This window comes from Cardiocondyla obscurior, unplaced genomic scaffold (genome assembly GCF_019399895.1).
Source record: "Cardiocondyla obscurior isolate alpha-2009 unplaced genomic scaffold, Cobs3.1 scaffold31_0_849067, whole genome shotgun sequence".
Classification (NCBI taxonomy): Eukaryota; Metazoa; Arthropoda; class Insecta; order Hymenoptera; family Formicidae; genus Cardiocondyla; species Cardiocondyla obscurior.
The window spans coordinates 65,999-83,083 of record NW_027228788.1 but is presented as its reverse complement, the minus strand read 5'-3'; the positions used below and the strand labels follow the sequence as shown (position 1 = coordinate 83,083).

Here is a 17,085-nt window from a genome sequence, read left to right as displayed (position 1 = left end):
TATCCAAAACAACAGTGTCGCACGGTGATTCTGTCCTGGACAGTGGAGAGCCTGGTCTGGAATTCGACTCTCCTACCCCTAGTGTCGATGTCTCTGGTGGAGGCGGAGAACCAGCGCACGATCTTATGGCGCAAAAGTTCTCAGTCTTCCTACTCTTCGGTCCGGGACGGCGTGATCCGGACTTCACCAGTACGTCCGAGATGATCTTCGGAGGCTGGTATTCCTTCTTCTCTTCTTTCTTCGCAGGCATATCTTCTGCCACTGCCCCTGCGGTGCAGACAGTGGGTAGCCCGTCGTACGATGACGACGAAGGGAGAGCCGGGACGGCACTCTCCCCCCGCCGGCCCCTGGGGATCCGATCCCCCTGAGGCGGTACACCCGTCATTTCGTTATCTGAACTCATCATCATAGCTTTTTATAGATGATTTGTTTAGGGTTTACTCCCCTAGGCCGGTTGGGTGCCATCCCTGACGACCCCGGCCTGGCCGACTCCTTAAACTCGCGGCTCGTGGGCCCCGCCTCGGAATATGTCCGAGCGGCCCCACGCCCGCCCACACAGCTCCGAAGAGCACAGGAACAGGAAGGAAGGAAGGAAGGAAAGGAAGGAATAAGAGAAAAACAAAAAATATACAAAACAAAATAAACATAATAAAACAAAACAAAAAACCCCCTTAAACCCCCGAAAACCCTCCCCCCATAACCCCCCATTCCCCACACCTTGCCGGAGGAGGTCTTAGACCATCCTAACGACCCCGGCGGGCCGGGCGTTTGAATTCCGGGTCGCCATCCCTTACCACCTTGGGGGAATAACCCACCCTCTCGGCGAAGTGGTCGCCGGGCTCAGGGAACACCTCCGGGAACGCCAAGTCCCGTACCGCGGATCCCAGCCCTGAGAAGGACTGTTCACCGCGGCCCCTGAAGGTTTGTACCTCCCACGGCTCGAGTACATGCTGTACTCGAAGTGCAATGCCAGGGAGGTACTGTGCGCTCTTAGTAGGACCGAACCTCCCCGCCGGGCCCTCCCCGGGACTAAGTCCCAGGTACTGCCCCAGCGGATCGTTGATTCGATCCCTTAAGCCCTCTCACCACGACAAGGTGGCGCACAACGAGAGGGAACCTAACCTAACCTTTTTTTTTTTTTTTTTTTTTTTTTTTTATAGTGGGGGAATGCCTTTACGCATACCCTCTCCCTTGGGGAAGGGAGAGGGTTATGTCGGGCTCAGGTCTTACGCCGCGAGGCTGCCCACTACCGACTAAACCCCCACTTTGGCCCGCTTTGGTGCCGTGACTGATGGGGAAGTTGAGGAACACGGACGTATAACTTCTCAACTTCCCCGGCACCGACCCACCCGATGACTTGGGTGGGCCCCCCGCGCTGCCGCCCATGGAACTAAGGGCGGCAGGGCCCGCTGTTTGCTGCGGGCCGGCTACTCTTTAAATCAAAGGGCTTGGCGTGGCCCTTTGATTACTTCCAAGTAGGCGGCAACGGACTTGGCCCCCAGCCATTGTTGTCCGTGCCGCCTTTACCTGCTCCTCGGGAGAGAGGCGTCAAAGGCCACAGCCACGAGAGATTATTTTCGTGGCGCAGCTAACAGGACGTCTCCCTCCCGGGAGCGTCATACTAATGCATGGGAGTTTGTGAGCGGACTCCCATGCGTATGAGCGGATGAGCACAGGACGGGAAGAGGGGGGGAGGCTTGCGCCCGTCCCCTACCCTCAACCCGACACATGCCACCACTCGCCGCTGACTTTGCAGCCAGCCTGCTACTTCTTCTTCTGGCTCCGCCCTCAGAGGGCGAGCCACGATCTCCATACGTGGAAGGCGAGTTATTTCGCCCCCCAACGTCCGGTCGACGTCTTCGAAGCCGCCCTCTCTTCCCACCCCCGGCTGGGGAGGAGGTGGCGGAGCCGGTGGCCCCCCGCCACTACCGGCGGTCGGGGGTTGTTGTGACAGGGACGGCCCACTCGGCTGCCCCTGTCTCTTCTTCCGCCCTCTCCTTTTCTGCCATAACTTTGTCGCAGAATAAGGAGAGGGCCTTCCAACCTTCTAAGTCCGCTACTGCGGACTCTATAACCTGCGGAGAGTTAGATCCGGACCTATCACCCGGATCAACTCCTCCCGCTCCACAGCCCACGCAGGGCACCCCTCCAAAGTGTGCTGGGCGGTGTCCACGAGAGAGTCGCAATGGTGACATCTCTCATCGACTTCTCTTCCGATCTGACACAAGTACCTCCCGAAGCAACCATGCCCCGAGAGGACCTGCGTCACCCGGAAGGACGGACCACCACCCAGCACCCACATATCTAACCACTGGGCGAGCACCGGCTGTATAGCCGCTATGGTGCGCCATCCCCAGGGGGTCTCCTCGTGTAGTCTCCTACTCCACTGCACAACCGTGTCCGCCCTATGCTCGAGCCTAACACGGCTGCGAGCGGCTGGAGTCACGGTCCCCCTATTCTCACGGATGGCCCGCAGACGCCTAAAGGTCCTCGCATATTCGAGGGCCAAGAGGTCCGCGGGAATTATTCCCGCTAACACCGCGGCGGCGGCGCGCGACACCGTGCGGTAGGCCCGCGACGCCCCAACGGCCACCGGGTGAAATGCTGATTCTAACTTCACCCGACTCCTTCTGTTGGCCGCCAGAGCGTCCGCCCACACCGGGGCTGCGTACAAAGCAATGGCCCGCACGGTGTTAACATATAACCGCCTAGCACCGCCGCTTGGCCCGCCGAGATTCGGGAAAAGTCCGCGTAGCGAACTTGCTCTCTCCCGAACCCGACGAGCGACCTCGCTGACATGGCCCTCGAAGGACCAATGTCCGTCCAGGATCAAGCCAAGATACTTTATCTCAGGCTTGACCGGGACGGAACACCCACTAACTTTGATGTTGGCGTCTTGCGGCGGTGGGGGAGACTTCTTCTGACGGAAGAAGAGTACTTCCGTTTTCCCCACCGACACCTTTAGATCTGCTCGCCCAATGGCTCCAATTACGGCCTGCACGGCCACCTCGCCGCGCCTGCTGGCCTCCTCAAATGTTCTCCCCGGCTAGTATCAAGGTATCGTCGGCATAACATACCAGACGACAGCCGGGGAAGAGCTGTTAAGTACCGCGTCGTACCCCAGATTCCACAAAAGTGGACCTAACACAGATCCTTGGGGCACGCCGCGGTACAACCTTCTCTACAGGTGGATCCCGTACTATCCGTGTACGAGATCCACCTATCTCAAATACTCGCTCACGACACGCACCAAGTATTGTGGTACTCGGTGGTGTCGGAGCGACTCTTTAATACGATCCCAGGGAAGGGAGTTAAATGCGTTTGAAATATCTATTGATATTGCTAACACTCCCCCGCCCTGGGCCGTGAACTCTTCAGTAAAGGCCCGTACACAGAGAATGGCATCTACTGTGGACAGGCCTTCCCTAAACCCGAACTGGGCCCCGTTAAGATTGGGACCTTGCCGGGACAAGTGCTGGACGAGGCGATTCACGATTATACGTTCGTAGATTTTACCCACCTCGTCCAGCAAACAGATCGGCCGGTAGGCCGACGGGGACTTCTCGTCTTTTCCCTCCTTGCGAAGGAGAATTAACTTCGCCTCCTTCCAGGAAGGAGGGAACACACCACGTCGGAGGCAGGCAGAGAACATTTCTCTTAGGAGGCCTCCAAGTTCTTGGGCAGCCAAGGCCCATATCTTTTTGCGGAGGCCGTCTGGACCAGGGGCTGTATTGCCCCGACAACTCCGCTTGACGACCTCAGCAAACTCATCCTCCCCGACGTCTAAGTCTGATGACCACTCGTCATCTAAAATAGAGACGCCGGGGGACTCATCTTCCCCGCGGATGTCGGCGGGGAAGAGAGTATCTACCACTTCCTCGACGAAGCCTTTATCTAAGATTTCCGTGATGGGAGGCGCGCTTGGTCTTAGTTTCTTAGAAACTATCTTATATGCGCGCCCCCAAGGGTCTTCGTCGAGGGCCTGGATGAGCTCGTTCCATGCTCTGGCCTTAGCCGCCCTAATGGCCTTCTTTAAGGCCTCTCTTGCCTGCCTAAAGGGCTCCATTTCCCTTTCCCGCCGGCCGATGTTGTCCCGACATCTTGTCACCGCTCTTCTGCGACGCACTAGTTCGCGCCGCAATTGAGCTATTTCGTCGGACCACCAGTAGGCGGCCCGACGAATATCTTGGCTGGTTTGAGGCATGGACGTATTACAAGCATCTGTAACTGCCCCAACCAGCCACTCTGCCTCTCTCACCGGGTCTTCGTCCGTTCAGAGACCCCGATCCCGCTATCTCTACACCAAAGAGAAACGGTGATCGAGGCCTCGAACTTCTGCTGGTCTAGTTGCCGGAGTGCCCATTTCTTTTCTGGGCGGCGGCGACCGCGTATTGATGGAGAAGAGGCCTCGAGCTCCATTGTAATGTAACGATGATCTGACAAATGCTCGAGGTCCTCTTCCACTCTCCACCCCTTTATCATCCTAGCGGCCGCAGGAGTTGCCCAAGTCAGGTCTATGACCGATTCTCCCTGCGGCCGCGTACACGTAGCTATCCCACCCCTGTTAATTAGGGTGAGATTTAACGTCGCCGCCCACTCCTCCAGAGCCTCTCCACGGGCCCGAGTACACGCTGATCCCCATGTTCGGGACCATGCGTTGAAGTCTCCGGCAACTAGAACTGGCCGGGGACGAAGACCTCGCACGCACTCGCCGATTACTTCCAGCCACCCCTCAAAGTCCGCCAGGGTGCCCGATGGTGGTAAATAAACTCCCACTACTGCTATCGCACCCCAGCGGACAGCGACAAAGCGTTCGCCGCGTTTGAGGGGTGCACAGGTCGGCTGTCCTTGCCGCCATCTCCATGTAATTGCCACCGAGCCCAATGTGTCCCCTGTCCAGCAAGGATGCTTTTCGGGGATTCTATAGGGCTCGGCGGCTACTCCAACTTGAATGTCACGCTCCGCGAGGGTGTGAAGAAAGAGATCTTGCGCCCCGCGGGCGTGACACAAATTTGCCTGAAGGAGGGACAGGGGCATTGTAATTCTTAAGCCCCCATTCCCTCCAATGGTTCCACCTCCATACTTTCCGCCCTGACAAGGGCAGAAGACTTAACTGCCGGGGTTGAGATTTCTCTTTCCCCGGCTACCTCCTTTCTACCTTTTTTATTTTGGGTAGTGCATTTAGCACTACCCATAACATGTTCGGCTTTCCTCCCCAGATCTGTGCAAACAGGGCACTTGGGGGGAGCCGAACAATTTCTTGCAATGTGCCCTGAAGTCCCGCATCGGTAACATCTGTTAGTTCTATCTGCGGGACTAGGGCACTTATCCGCTACATGCCCCTTCTCGAGGCATTTATAACATCGAAGGGGGCGAGCCTCTAAGAGTGAGACTCTAACACGAGTCCACCCAATGTTAAGGCTCCCCCCTTCAGTTACCTTCTTCGCTGCTGCCAAGGGAAGTCTGAGCCACAGACTTCCCTGGCCACCCGGGAATCTACGGATATCTCCGGGTGTGACAGACCGTAGGTCGCAACCTCCCTTGATCGCCACAGTCGTGGCAACTTCACTAGCCGTGATAGACGGCTCTAAGTCCCGGACTCGAATTTCGGCCGTCTTCATGGGCCGACTCAAACTTACGTCCTCCTGATTTTTGAGGACCTCCTTCATTTTAGAAGCCAGAGCATCCGCTTTAGCTTCTTTATTTTCTCCGGAGACCTCAATTAGTAAGGCCCCGGAGATAGTATTCCGCGTTTTAACGCTGTCAGTAATACCAACGTCTGACAGTTTAATCTTTGTTTCACCTCCCCATGACAGCAGATATTCTGTCAGGGGGACAGTTGAGGACAATTGCCGCCGTCCTAGGTATTCTCCTGCGGGATTTCTTTTTACCCTGTTTTGGGGTATTATCCGCGCCCGCTGACTGAACTATTTTGCGGGAGGGTTGCTGCTTCTGTGCAGCATTATTATCCCGCTGATTTTTCCCTCCAGCCTTTTTAATGTTTAAGGCCGGGGCAGCCGAACTATTTGTCGTTTGCCGTGCCTGCTTCCTCGCTGCCTTTCTCCCAACCACTTGCGACCATTTCTGCTCTTCAGGCCGGTGAATGGTTGTAGGTTTGCCCCCAGTCTTTGAGGCCGACGTAGATGCTCCTGTCTTTTGACCAGAGCCTTTACCAACAGAGGAAGGAGAGAGAGTAGTTTTGGTCTCTCTCTTTTTACTTCCTTTTTCGTCTTTTCCGACACTATCGCCGGGAACCGGACGTCCCTTTGCAGCGCCCTTTGTGGCGTTAGCGCTGGGGGCGTTTTTCTGGGCCCCGGTGGCAGTGTCGGCGGAGGCGGCATGCTGCGTAAAGGCAGATACCATTCGCCTCATTTCACTTTTCATTTCCTCAGCAAAGGATGAGAACTTCTTTTCCCATTTGGCCTCTAAATCCTTTGCTGAATCCGCAGTAGAAGTAGTCGGTTTCTTGACTAATATACTTTCATCTACATCCTCTAAAACACGTCTCACCCCCCTCAAAGCCGGTCTAATTGCCGGTGGTAACTTCTCACGTTGTGGGAGTGGAGGGAAAGAGGAAAGAGGAAGGAGTTCCTCGCATACTGATGGTTCTATCTCCATATTTTCTTGCTGTATTGATGAAGATATTTGTCCTGCTTCTTTTGATTTTTCAGTGTCTTAAGTTCTTCCCGGAGCACTGAAATTTCATCCTTGAGTCTTTGAATCTCTTGATTCTCTGTGTTTATCTCCTTTTCTGTGTCGTGGAGATTCGTGGGCTGTTTACCTATCAAGGCATCTGTGCCCACTTGGATCTTCAAGGCTGCTTCTCGCAAAATTCGAACAAATCTTCCATTTAGATTTGTCGATTTGGCGGCCACAGTATCAGCCTGTTGGGCAGCTTGTAACACCTGCGCCACAATGTCCCTTGGAGGCAGATGCGACATCTCTTCCTCCAAACGTTGAGCCATGACCGTTCTCTTTTTTGATCTGAAGTCGGCCGGATCGTACGCACTATTTAAAATCTCCTGGGCCGTCCGAATTTCTTCTTCTAGCCTTTGAAGTTCCAGTTTCTTAGCCTTTATAGCCCGGACTTCAACTCCGTCGCCCGTGACTATCGGCCGCCCTCTCTTTTTCCTAAGAGGAGTATTAAACTCCTCAGCATCGGACGGTTCTGTTGCATCCGTCTCACAACGTCTCATTTTACAGATAGGAGTCTGAGGTCTCCTATATCTCTTCGCGCTTCCTGACGCTGTCGTTCTAATTGACATGTCACTGCTTGCCGATTCTTCCAAGCTATCCAAAACGACAGTGTCGCACGGTGATTCTGTTCTGGACAGTGGAGAGCCTGGTCTGGAATTCGACTCTCCTACCCCTAGTGTCGATGTCTCAGGTGGAGGCGGAGAACCAGCGCACGATCTTATGGCGCAAAAGTTCTCAGTCTTCCTGCTCTTTGGTCCGGGACGGCGTGATCCGGACTTCACCAGTACATCCGAGATGATCTTCGGAGGCTGGTATTCCTTCTTCTCTTCTTTCTTCGCAGGCATATCTTCTGCCACTGCCCCTGCGGTGCAGACAGTGGGTAGCCCGTCGTACGATGACGACGAAGGGAGAGCCGGGACGGCACTCTCCCCCCGCCGGCCCCTGGGGATCCGATCCCCCTGAGGCGGTACACCCGTCATTTCGTTAACTAAACTCATCATCATAGTTTTTTTATAGATGATTTGTTTAGGGTTTACTCCCCTAGGCCGGTTGGGTGCCATCCCTGACGACCCCGGCCTGGCCGACTCCTTAAACACGCGGCGCGTGGGCCCCGCCTCGGAATATGTCCGAGCGGCCCCACGCCCGCCCACACAGCTCCGAAGAGCACAGGAACAGGAAGGAAGGAAGGAAGGAAAGGAAGGAATAAGAGAAAAACAAAAAATACAAAAAACAAAATAAACATAATAGAACAAAACAAAAAACCCCTTAAACCCCCCAAAACCCTCCCCCCATAACCCCCCATTCCCCACACCTTGCCGGAGGGAGGTCTTAGACCATCCCCTAACGACCCCGGCGGGCCGGGCGTTTGAATTCCGGGTCGCCATCCCTTACCACCTTGGGGGGAATAATACCCACCCTCTCGGCGAAGTGGTCGCCGGGCTCAGGGAACACCTCCGGGAACGCCAAGTCCCGTACCGCGGATCCCAGCCCTGAGAAGGACTGTTCACCGCGGCCCCTGAAGGTTTGTACCTCCCACGGCTCGAGTACATGCTGTACTCGAAGTGCAATGCCAGGGAGGTACTGTGCGCTCTTAGTAGGATCGAACCTCCCCGCCGGGCCCTCCCCGGGACTAAGTCCCAGGTACTGCCCCAGCGGATCGTTGATTCGATCCCTTAAGCCCTCTCACCACGACAAGGTGGCGCACAACGAGAGGGAACCTAACCTAACCTAACCTAACCTAACCTAACCTAACCTAACCTAACCTAACCTAACCTAACCTAACCTAACCTAACCTAACCTAACCTAACCTAACCTTTTTTTTTTTTTTTTTTTTAACGTGAGGAAATCCTTTTACGGATACCCCCGGTTTGGGAACTCCGGGGGTTATGTGGGACTCAGGTCTTATGCAGACATGCAGCCTAATACCCACTAAAACCTCACGAGTGGCCTAGCGCAGGCAGTGATAGGCGAACGGCACGGGAGGCGTGAAAACATTACAAACGCCGCGCCGCCGCCCACCGCCGAGACCCCCAGGTGTAAGGGGGTCACTGCCTGGCCGAGGGCTCCTCCTTAGAGGCTAAGGAGGCCCCCCGGCGCCCGGTCTTTTGACTTGACCGGGCCACCACACTGTATCTTGACGAGAAGGGACCACCGCCTTCTCGCCAACGCCCACAAGTGGGCAAGGGGGCAGTAGGTGGTTCCCAGCCACCTATGATACCGCCCCCTCCGCACCAAGAAGCACGGCTGACACCACCGGAAAGACGGAACAACCCTCACCCTTACGGGAGCTATTGGGTTGCCCGTCCCCCGGGGCGCCAGCACGTACTCTCCTTCCTCAGCCCTGAAAAGGGCTGTTAAGTGGAGGGCCCCCTACAGGGGGGCTAACTCCGAGTGGCCCTGAAAAGGGCCGTATTTCTCCGCCTAACTACATGGCCCTGAAAAGGGCCGTGTTTCTCCGCCTAACTACTTGGCCCTAAAAAGGGCCATTTCTCAACTCCTCACTAGGGGGGGTTAGGGTTGATCCTTAGACCGAACCCGCCCCCCCGTTTCCTCACCAGCGGCGTAAGTGCGCCGGGATGCCCCTATGTCTGCGCCTAATCGGCGCTTGTTGAGGCCCTCTTTGGGAGTTCGATGGGGCTATCTCCCCCCGACGAACTCTTTCATTTTCCTCCTTCTGTGAGATTACTGTGTCACAGAAGGAGGCAAATGCTCTTTCGACCTTTCCCCTCCACAATAGCATTAATTACTACCGGAAGGGAGAGGTCAACCCCTATGACTGCGATCAGTTCGCGTCTGGCTTCTTCAAAGGCCGGGCACTCGGCGAGAGTGTGATCCGCCGAGTCCCGGTCTGCACCGCATTCCCAACAACGGGGAGACTGCTCCCTACCAATGCGGCACAGGTAATCACCGAAGGCACCATGTCCGGTGATCACCTGTGCCGCACGGAATCCAAGTCTGCCGGCCACATCGTCGAGCCAGTCCTCCAGACAGGGACGAACCGCCAATATCACTCGATGTCCGGGCGCGTCTGCAGTCGTCTGCTGCAATCGCTCACTCCAACTCTTCAGAGCTTCCTTCCTGCTGAGGTTCTTCATCCTTGCCTTTATGGCAGGTGTAAGTTGATCCCCCCTGCTTCTAATATTGCCTACCCACTCGTAACGCCGGGCGTGGGCCAGAGCCTCCAAGTCCAAAGGCATCACCCCGGCAATCAATGACGCCGCATCGCAAGCTGTCGTACGGTATACACGACCAACTCTGACTGCAAGAGCACGTTCTATGCGGCGTAGGAACATCTTTGACCTCGTGGTGAGGTCCTTGGCCCATATAGGCGCTCCATAGAGTGCCGCCGAACGAATAGCGGCAGCATATAGTCGACGTACCGGCCAACTCGGTCCCCCAAGGTTGGGCATAAGACGTCCCAAGGCAGCGGCCATTTTTCCAACCCTTGGGGCCAAACGAGCATGATGCTCGTTAAACCTCCACTGCCCGTCCAGGGTGAGGCCCAAATATTTGACAAATGAGCCCACCCGGACGGGTGTGTTACAAACGTTGATACTTAACTCGGGTGGGCGGGTTCGCGAAGGATGGAAGAAGATTGCTTCGGTCTTATTTGCCGCCACCCGTAAACCTAGGCGTTGGATTGCACTAACTATGGCACTAACTGCCAATTCCGCATACGTGCGGGCTTCTACCCACTCTTCCCCTCGGGCCAGCACCAGGGTATCATCAGCGTAACATACTATGCTGCAGCCCGGGGGAAGGGAAACTCGCAGGATCCGATCATATGCCAGATTCCACAGGGCAGGGCCAAGAACGGAGCCCTGTGGAACTCCGCGCTCAACTTCTTTTCTAACTACTTGCCTATTTTTATTTGTATAGGATAACACTCTATCTTTAAGATATTGCCCTATTATTTCCTGCACATATAACGGCAATCCAAAGTGCCGCATTGCCTCACCGATTGTTCTCCATGGAAGGGTGTTAAACGCATTGGCAATGTCCAATGAGACCGCCATTAACACCCTTCCTTGTGATGTTTCCGCTTCTGCGAGAGAGCGGACCATTGAAATAGCGTCAATAGTCGACTTCGCTTCTCTAAATCCAAATTGCCTTGAGTCAAGGCGATGTTCCTTCCGAGCTGTATGTTGAGTGAGACGGCCAATCACTATGCGCTCAAATAGCTTGCCAATTTCATCTAACAAACAGATAGGCCTATATGATGAAGCTTCTCCTACAGGTTTCCCCGGCTTTGGTATCAGGACAAGATTAGATTCTCGCCAAGCCGGCGGAAATATACCTTCTTTTATTAATCGGGTAAAAATATGGCATACTCTTGGACCAAGTACTTTGACGGAAAGCTTGATTGCTTCTCCTGGTATCCCATCAGGACCCGGGGCTTTACCGGATCGAATACGTCGGACCGCCTGCTGTAATTCTTCCCCAGTAACCGGGGGAACGTCTCGCTGTGTACAATCAGGTGGAGGTATCACCCTAGTAATAGATGGGCCATCTTCTGGCGGGAATAAATGGTCCACGATTTGACTGGCCTTTCGTGGGTCCAGTGATTCCGTAATCGGAGGGGCCCTGGGTCGAAGTCTTCCCGTTACAATTTTGTAAGGACGGCCCCAAGGGTCCTCTTCCACCGAAGTTAATAGCTCGTTCCAAGCCGCGTTTTTTGCTTGGCGAATTGCTAATCTAAGAGTTCGGCGAGCGTCCCGATAACTCTCATATGCCTCGTCTATCATTTCCGCAGTACTACGTCTTCTTCTTCTAGTACGCGTAAACCGTCGTTGAGCCTCTACAGAAGATCTCCTAAGAACAGCTAACTCTTGCGTCCACCAGTAGGCTTGGGACGACCTTCTTGCACCCGCACGAGGCATGGCTACATCACAGGCTCCCTGTAACGTATCTCGAAGCCATTCTACTTCCTCCAGGGCCGTTTGTTCTTCATTTATCGGCGGCCAAGTACTGCTTTCCAACGCTGCTAAGAACTTGTCTTGATCCAGGCTGCGCAAGGCCCATCTGCGACCTCGTGGGACCTCCGCAGACGATCGTGTCTGCAAAGCAGACCGTGTAGCAGATAATGTCATAAAGATGTATCTATGGTCTGATAACGAGTCTACATCATCTGCCACTCTCCAGTTATATACAAGTGTTCGCATGGAGGGGGAGGCCCATGTGAGATCTACGATCGATTCACCTCTCCATGCAATACACGTTGGAACATTACCCTCGTTAATTAAAGAGAGGGATAAACTGTCCGCCCACTCTGTTGTAATATCTCCTCGCCGATCCGGCCTCGGGCATCCCCAGGCTAAAGACTTGGCATTAAAGTCTCCCGCGACCAAGATCGGTCGGGGGAGAAGTTGCCTGATAACACCGTCCAAAGACATTAGTCTTGTTTCAAAATCCACCAGGTTAAGAGCTGGGGATATGTATATACCTATCAAATAAATAGTATTCCATTCCACGCAAACCCAACCATCTCCAGATGCCACAAAAATGCATGGCCGAGTGTGCGAAGTCCAGTGAATGGCTACAGATCCAAGGGTGTCAACTGCCCAAGAAGGGTGATTTGGAGGAACACGATATGGTTCTGCTGCTATACCCACGCCGCAACCATACTCTACGAGACTGTGGACAAAGAGGTCTTGAGCCTCGCGAGCATGATTTAAATTAGTCTGCAGTAAGGTCGTATTATTCATTGATTGGCCTCATTTCGACCTCCTCCAGGTCGGAACTCTTCTCGGCCGATTTGTTAACGGCTGTACGCCTTGTGGCTGGGCGTTGCGGCTTGGGCGGAGGGTCTATCGTCTCCGTCACTACTACATTCTCTGAGGTACCTTTACCTCTATTCGTTCCGTTGTTCCTGGCCGGTTTGGCCTGAGCAGAACAGGCAGCTCCGCCCATCTTATGTCCATGTGGACGGCCTGCTTTTTTACACGCCGGGCAACTTGGTGGATTAACACATTCAACCGCTCTATGTCCCGGAACACCGCACCTGAAGCAACAATTGCTTCTATCTTCTGTTGAGGGACATCGCTCCCTAACGTGGCCACTCTGCAGACAGCGAAAACATTGCAGAGGGCGTTCTGCAAGAAGTTCTACTCTCGCTGATATCCAGCCTATACGAATACGTTTACTGGCCACAATTTTATTAGCCACTGATAAAGGACAGTGAACTAAAATGGTAAATAGCTCGTTAAACGAGCGTCTAGGAGGGCCAGTCTTAATGTCCTCAGGAGCACATTTTGTCAGTTTTATGACAGCCTCAGCGACTTCATTGGATGTTATAGAGTCATCCAGATCACGTACACGGATATCCGCCATTTTCCTAGGGCGTGTTATTTTAACCCCTTCGCAATTAGCAAGTACTTTAGACATTGCCTCGGATAATGCGTCGGCTTTAACCGTATTATCTTCGCCGGATATTTCATATATAATAGAGCCCGTTAAGCCTCGCCTCGACTTGAGCTCGTTTATACCAAGACTTGCCAAATCAATTTGTGATTTAGCAAGTTTCAAAGTGTCCTCGTACTTTCCTTTCGGACAAGTAATTGTAATTGCTGCCGTATTAGGCACTTTTCTCTTTTTATTTCGCTTTTTAGGCGCCGTCGGCTGAGTTTGACCTTTGTCTCTTATTTCTGAAGGTCTCTTTTTTGCAGAGACCTTTTGTGCATTATTATTTTTAGATAATGACCGCTGCACAGAAACCTGAGTTGTTTCCGTCTTCTTTTTGGCCTTTCTGCCAACAACCTTCGCCCACACTTCAGTACGCGCGGAAGTGGAGCGGGACGGCGGATCTTTGGGAATATCTCTAGTATTTTTTCTAGAGGAAGGCGGAGGCATTGATATTTCCGATTGGCTCTCCTGACCAGATGTCGCGCCCGTTTTCTTCTTTCTTCTTTCCTTGGTGGAAGATTCCGCAGCTTTTTTAGTACTGCCCGCAGTTGGCTTCTGCTTCTTTTGTGTAGTGGAAGCAGGAGGTTTCTCCTTGGCAATGGGAAAGGGTGGTGATGTGCCGAAGCGTCTCTCACACCATTTACCAAAAAGACCGTCTAACCTTTTTAACAATAATTCCTCGGCCTCAAATTCTGATGGCGAAGTATCCCTGAGCACCTTGGAACGTCCTTTGATAGGGGGACGGATTGCAGGTGGCATACTAGTGCTTGGTATTGCACCTATCGTCGTATTATTAGTTAGGGAAGGATTATCTTCTTCCATTGGTTCGTCCATGGGAGGAGGAGTCCTCAATCTTTTTTCGGTTGCATTAGGAGAAGTGCAAGCAGGCCTTATTATAGGTAATTCCGCCGCTCTGCATCTTAACGCCCGAACTTCTTCGCGTAAATTTTTAATTTCTTTTCGCGCTTGATCTAACTCCTTTAATAGTTGGAGTTCCGCGTTAGAATTTCCTCCACTCGTCGATGCGTTTCTAGTAGAGAGCACCGTTATACCAGCACGTGCACGGCATGCTGCTTTTTTAAGGGCTTTCGCCAAAGTCCCTTTTAATCCTTTTGAGACACCAGAAACACGGAGAATCTGGTCTACGTCCTCATAAGTCTGAGACACTATGTCTCCAGATGGAGCATTTTTAAATTCCTCCAAATAATGCTCTACTGCGTCATCTACCGATTCGCGTAGCTTGGGATTTAAAGATGATAAAGGGTCCAAGATAGCTTTACGTTCTTCCATTTCAGCAATCTCTTGCTCCGTCTCTAACACCTGTCTCTTAGCTGCAGCGAGACCTACGTAATCTCCAGTTGTAGCTGGACGTCCTCTCTTGCGTTTCCCGGATCCGAATGATCCCGAAACATCGGAATCCTCAGTGCCCGAGATAAAGACGTCATCTGTGTAGACGTCTGCCGTCGTGTTTGATGCCATCGACGGGGTAGGTGATGATGCCCTCGATGGTCTTCTATTGACCAAAGGAGACGGATATGGTGAATGTCCTTTTGGTCGCGCCTTCTTCTGCTTAAACGAAGCCGGTCCTGGCTTGTCGTAATCCTGCGCAGACGCATATTCTTCTACCACCCCTGCGGAGCAAGTGGTAGGTGGCCCATCATTTGATGACGACGGGAGGGGGGCTGGGACAGCACCCCCCTCGCGCCGGTTCCTGAGAGTCCGTTCTCTCTGGGACTGTAAGTTTACATTTTCTTGAGCCGACATTTCCATAGCAAATCAAGAATGATTTGTTTAGGGTTTACTCCCCTAGGCCGGTGGGGTGCCAACCCTAACGACCCCGGCCTGGCCGACTCCATAGCCTCACGGCGCGTGAGCCCCGCCTCGGAATATGTCCGAGCGGCCCCACGCCCGTACTCACCGCTCTGACTGAGCGGGAGAGGGAAGGGAAGGGAAAGGAAAGGAAAAGGAAAACACCCCCAACCCCCAAACCCCCAACCCCCAACCAACCGCCGGAAGAGGAACTAATCCTCCCTATCGACCCCGGCAGGCCGGGCGTTTGAATTCCGGGTCGCCATCCCTTACCACCTTGGGGGGAATATAACCCACCCTCTCGGCAAAGTGGTTGCCGGGCTCAGGTACCTCGGGACCGCCGATTCCCGTACCACAGACCTACACCGACCTAATAAAGGGTCGGCATCTGTGGCCCCTGAGGTTGCCAGGAGGAAGTCAGAAGACTTCCCCTCACGACCCTGGCAAGCCGGGCGTTTGGATTCCGGGTCGCCATCCCTTACCACCTTGGGGAGGAATAAACCTCCCCTCTCGGCAAAGTGGTTGCCGGGCTCGGGTACCTCGGGACCGCCAAGTCCCGTACCACAGACCTACACCGACCTAATAAAGGGTCGGCATCTGTGGCCCCTGAGGGAACCTTTTTTTTTTTTTTTTTTTTTTTTTTTTTTATAGTGGGGGAATGCACTCTTTACACATACCCTCTCCCCTGGGGAAGGGAGAGGGGTATGTCGGGCTCAGGTCTTATGCCGCGAGGCTGCCCACTACCGACTAAACCCCCACTTTTGCCCGCATATGGTGCCGTGACTGATGGGGAGGTTGAGGAATCACGTGCGTATACTTCTCAACCTCCCCGGCACCGACCCACCCGATGACTTGGGTGGGTCCCCCGCGCTGCCGCTCATTGGACTTAGAGCGGCAGGGCCCGCATTTGTGTGGCGGGCCGGCTTCTCTAAAATAGTCGCGTCTGGCTTGCGACTAACTATCTTCTTTGAAGGCGAGACTGGGAGAGGCTCCCCAGCCTCTTAATATTTCCTGGCCTCGCTCTTCTTGAGGCGAGGAGAGACGCCCTCCCGCTGAGTTATAACTTGGCGGGGGAAGACTCGTCCCCGCCTTACTGTCATCTCTGTGTGCTGTTGGAGTTCAGACGCGAACTCCGACGCACAAGTTGAGTGGCGCCACCGTTTGGGCCAGGAAGGAGGGGGGAGGCTTGCGCCCGTCCCCTACCTCCAACCCGGCGCGCACGATGGACGCCTGTTGGGGCATGATTGCCCTGCGACGATGTCTGTCCTACACCTGGAGTGGAGTTCACCGGCTGTCCTCTTCTTTGGCGTTCAGCGTCCTCCTTGGCACTCATGACACGCCCCGCGAATGTATGGAAGGCCTTGTATGCCTCCTCGTCGTCCACCATCTTCTTCATTATAGCCGGAAGGGATAAGTTGCATCCTGTCTTCCGGATAAGGTCAGCTCTCTCTTCTTGCCACGCAAGACATCCTTCTAGGGTGTGCTGCGCGTCGTCTCGGGGTGCCTCACAGTGATGACACCTTACAGATTCCTCCTTACCAATACGACGCAGGTAGGAGGCGAAGCAGCCGTGCCCCGACACCACCTGCGCTGCATGGAAGGAGAGTCTTCGCTTTACGGCAAGCCACTCTTCCAAAATTGGCTCTACTGCGCCAACTACTCGGCCTCCTTCTACCCTTACTTGGGCGCGTAAACGCGCTTTCCACGCCTTAAGTGTCTTAGCACGGTAATACAACCTAACCCGATTTTTGATGATCGGGGTCGGCCGTACACCGTGCTTTCTCTCGAACTTCCTAAGTCCCTCGTATACTCGGGAGTGCTCCGTCGCTGTCAGGTCCAATGGTGGAACTCCTGCTAATACCGCAGCCGCTGCTCGCGATACGGTGCGGTATACTCGCGCCGACCTGACATTGACCAGATGGAAGGCTTTCTCTAAAGCCGTACGACCACTTCTGGACAATGCCAGGTCATTCGCCCACACCGGCGCTCCATACATTACAATAGACCGCACCGTGTTCGCATATAGTTGTCTTGCTGCTCCACTGGGCCCCTAAGTTAGGAGAATGCCTCTCAAGGCCGTTGCGCTGGATGCGGCCTTTGCAGCAATTGTGGTGATGTGCTCACGAAACGCCCACTGTCCATCGATGAGGAGTCCTAGATACTTGACGGTGGGTGTTA

The 17,085-nt window shown here is 54.0% G+C and overlaps 2 protein-coding genes across 2 annotated transcripts; both read right to left on the bottom strand.

The window, feature by feature from the left end:
- Window positions 1-4,254: 4,254 nt before the first annotated feature.
- LOC139112569 (uncharacterized) lies at window positions 4,255-7,757 on the bottom strand. The gene is made up of 4 exons (XM_070673659.1): window positions 6,629-7,757; window positions 5,804-6,494; window positions 5,439-5,760; window positions 4,255-5,016 (listed from the first exon to the last, which is right to left on the bottom strand). The coding sequence occupies exons 1-4, from the start codon at window positions 7,755-7,757 to the stop codon at window positions 4,255-4,257; spliced, it is 2,904 nt and encodes a 967-aa protein (XP_070529760.1).
- A 1,629-nt stretch (window positions 7,758-9,386) lies between these two features.
- LOC139112568 (uncharacterized) lies at window positions 9,387-16,303 on the bottom strand. Its single transcript, XM_070673658.1, has 3 exons — window positions 16,111-16,303; window positions 12,421-14,729; window positions 9,387-12,377 (listed from the first exon to the last, which is right to left on the bottom strand). The coding sequence occupies exons 1-3, from the start codon at window positions 16,301-16,303 to the stop codon at window positions 9,387-9,389; spliced, it is 5,493 nt and encodes a 1,830-aa protein (XP_070529759.1).
- Window positions 16,304-17,085: the final 782 nt, after the last annotated feature.

Excerpts from the sequence above, each read along its gene's own strand:
- LOC139112569 (XM_070673659.1), bottom strand. The coding sequence starts at position 7,757 with ATGGCACCCAACCGGCCTAGGGGAGTAAACCCTAAACAAATCATCTAT. Across the intron at positions 5,761-5,803 it reads ATATCTGCTGTCATGGGGAG|CGTTAAAACGCGGAATACTA; the intron begins GTGAAACAAAGA and ends TATTACTGACAG. Across the intron at positions 5,017-5,438 it reads CCTTGGCAGCAGCGAAGAAG|GCAAATTTGTGTCACGCCCG; the intron begins GTAACTGAAGGG and ends TCCCTCCTTCAG.
- LOC139112568 (XM_070673658.1), bottom strand. The coding sequence starts at position 16,303 with ATGAAGAAGATGGTGGACGACGAGGAGGCATACAAGGCCTTCCATACA. Across the intron at positions 14,730-16,110 it reads TCGTGCGCGCCGGGTTGGAG|GGGTGGTAGAAGAATATGCG; the intron begins GTAGGGGACGGG and ends CTTGCTCCGCAG. Across the intron at positions 12,378-12,420 it reads AGAGTTCCGACCTGGAGGAG|ACTAATTTAAATCATGCTCG; the intron begins GTCGAAATGAGG and ends ACCTTACTGCAG.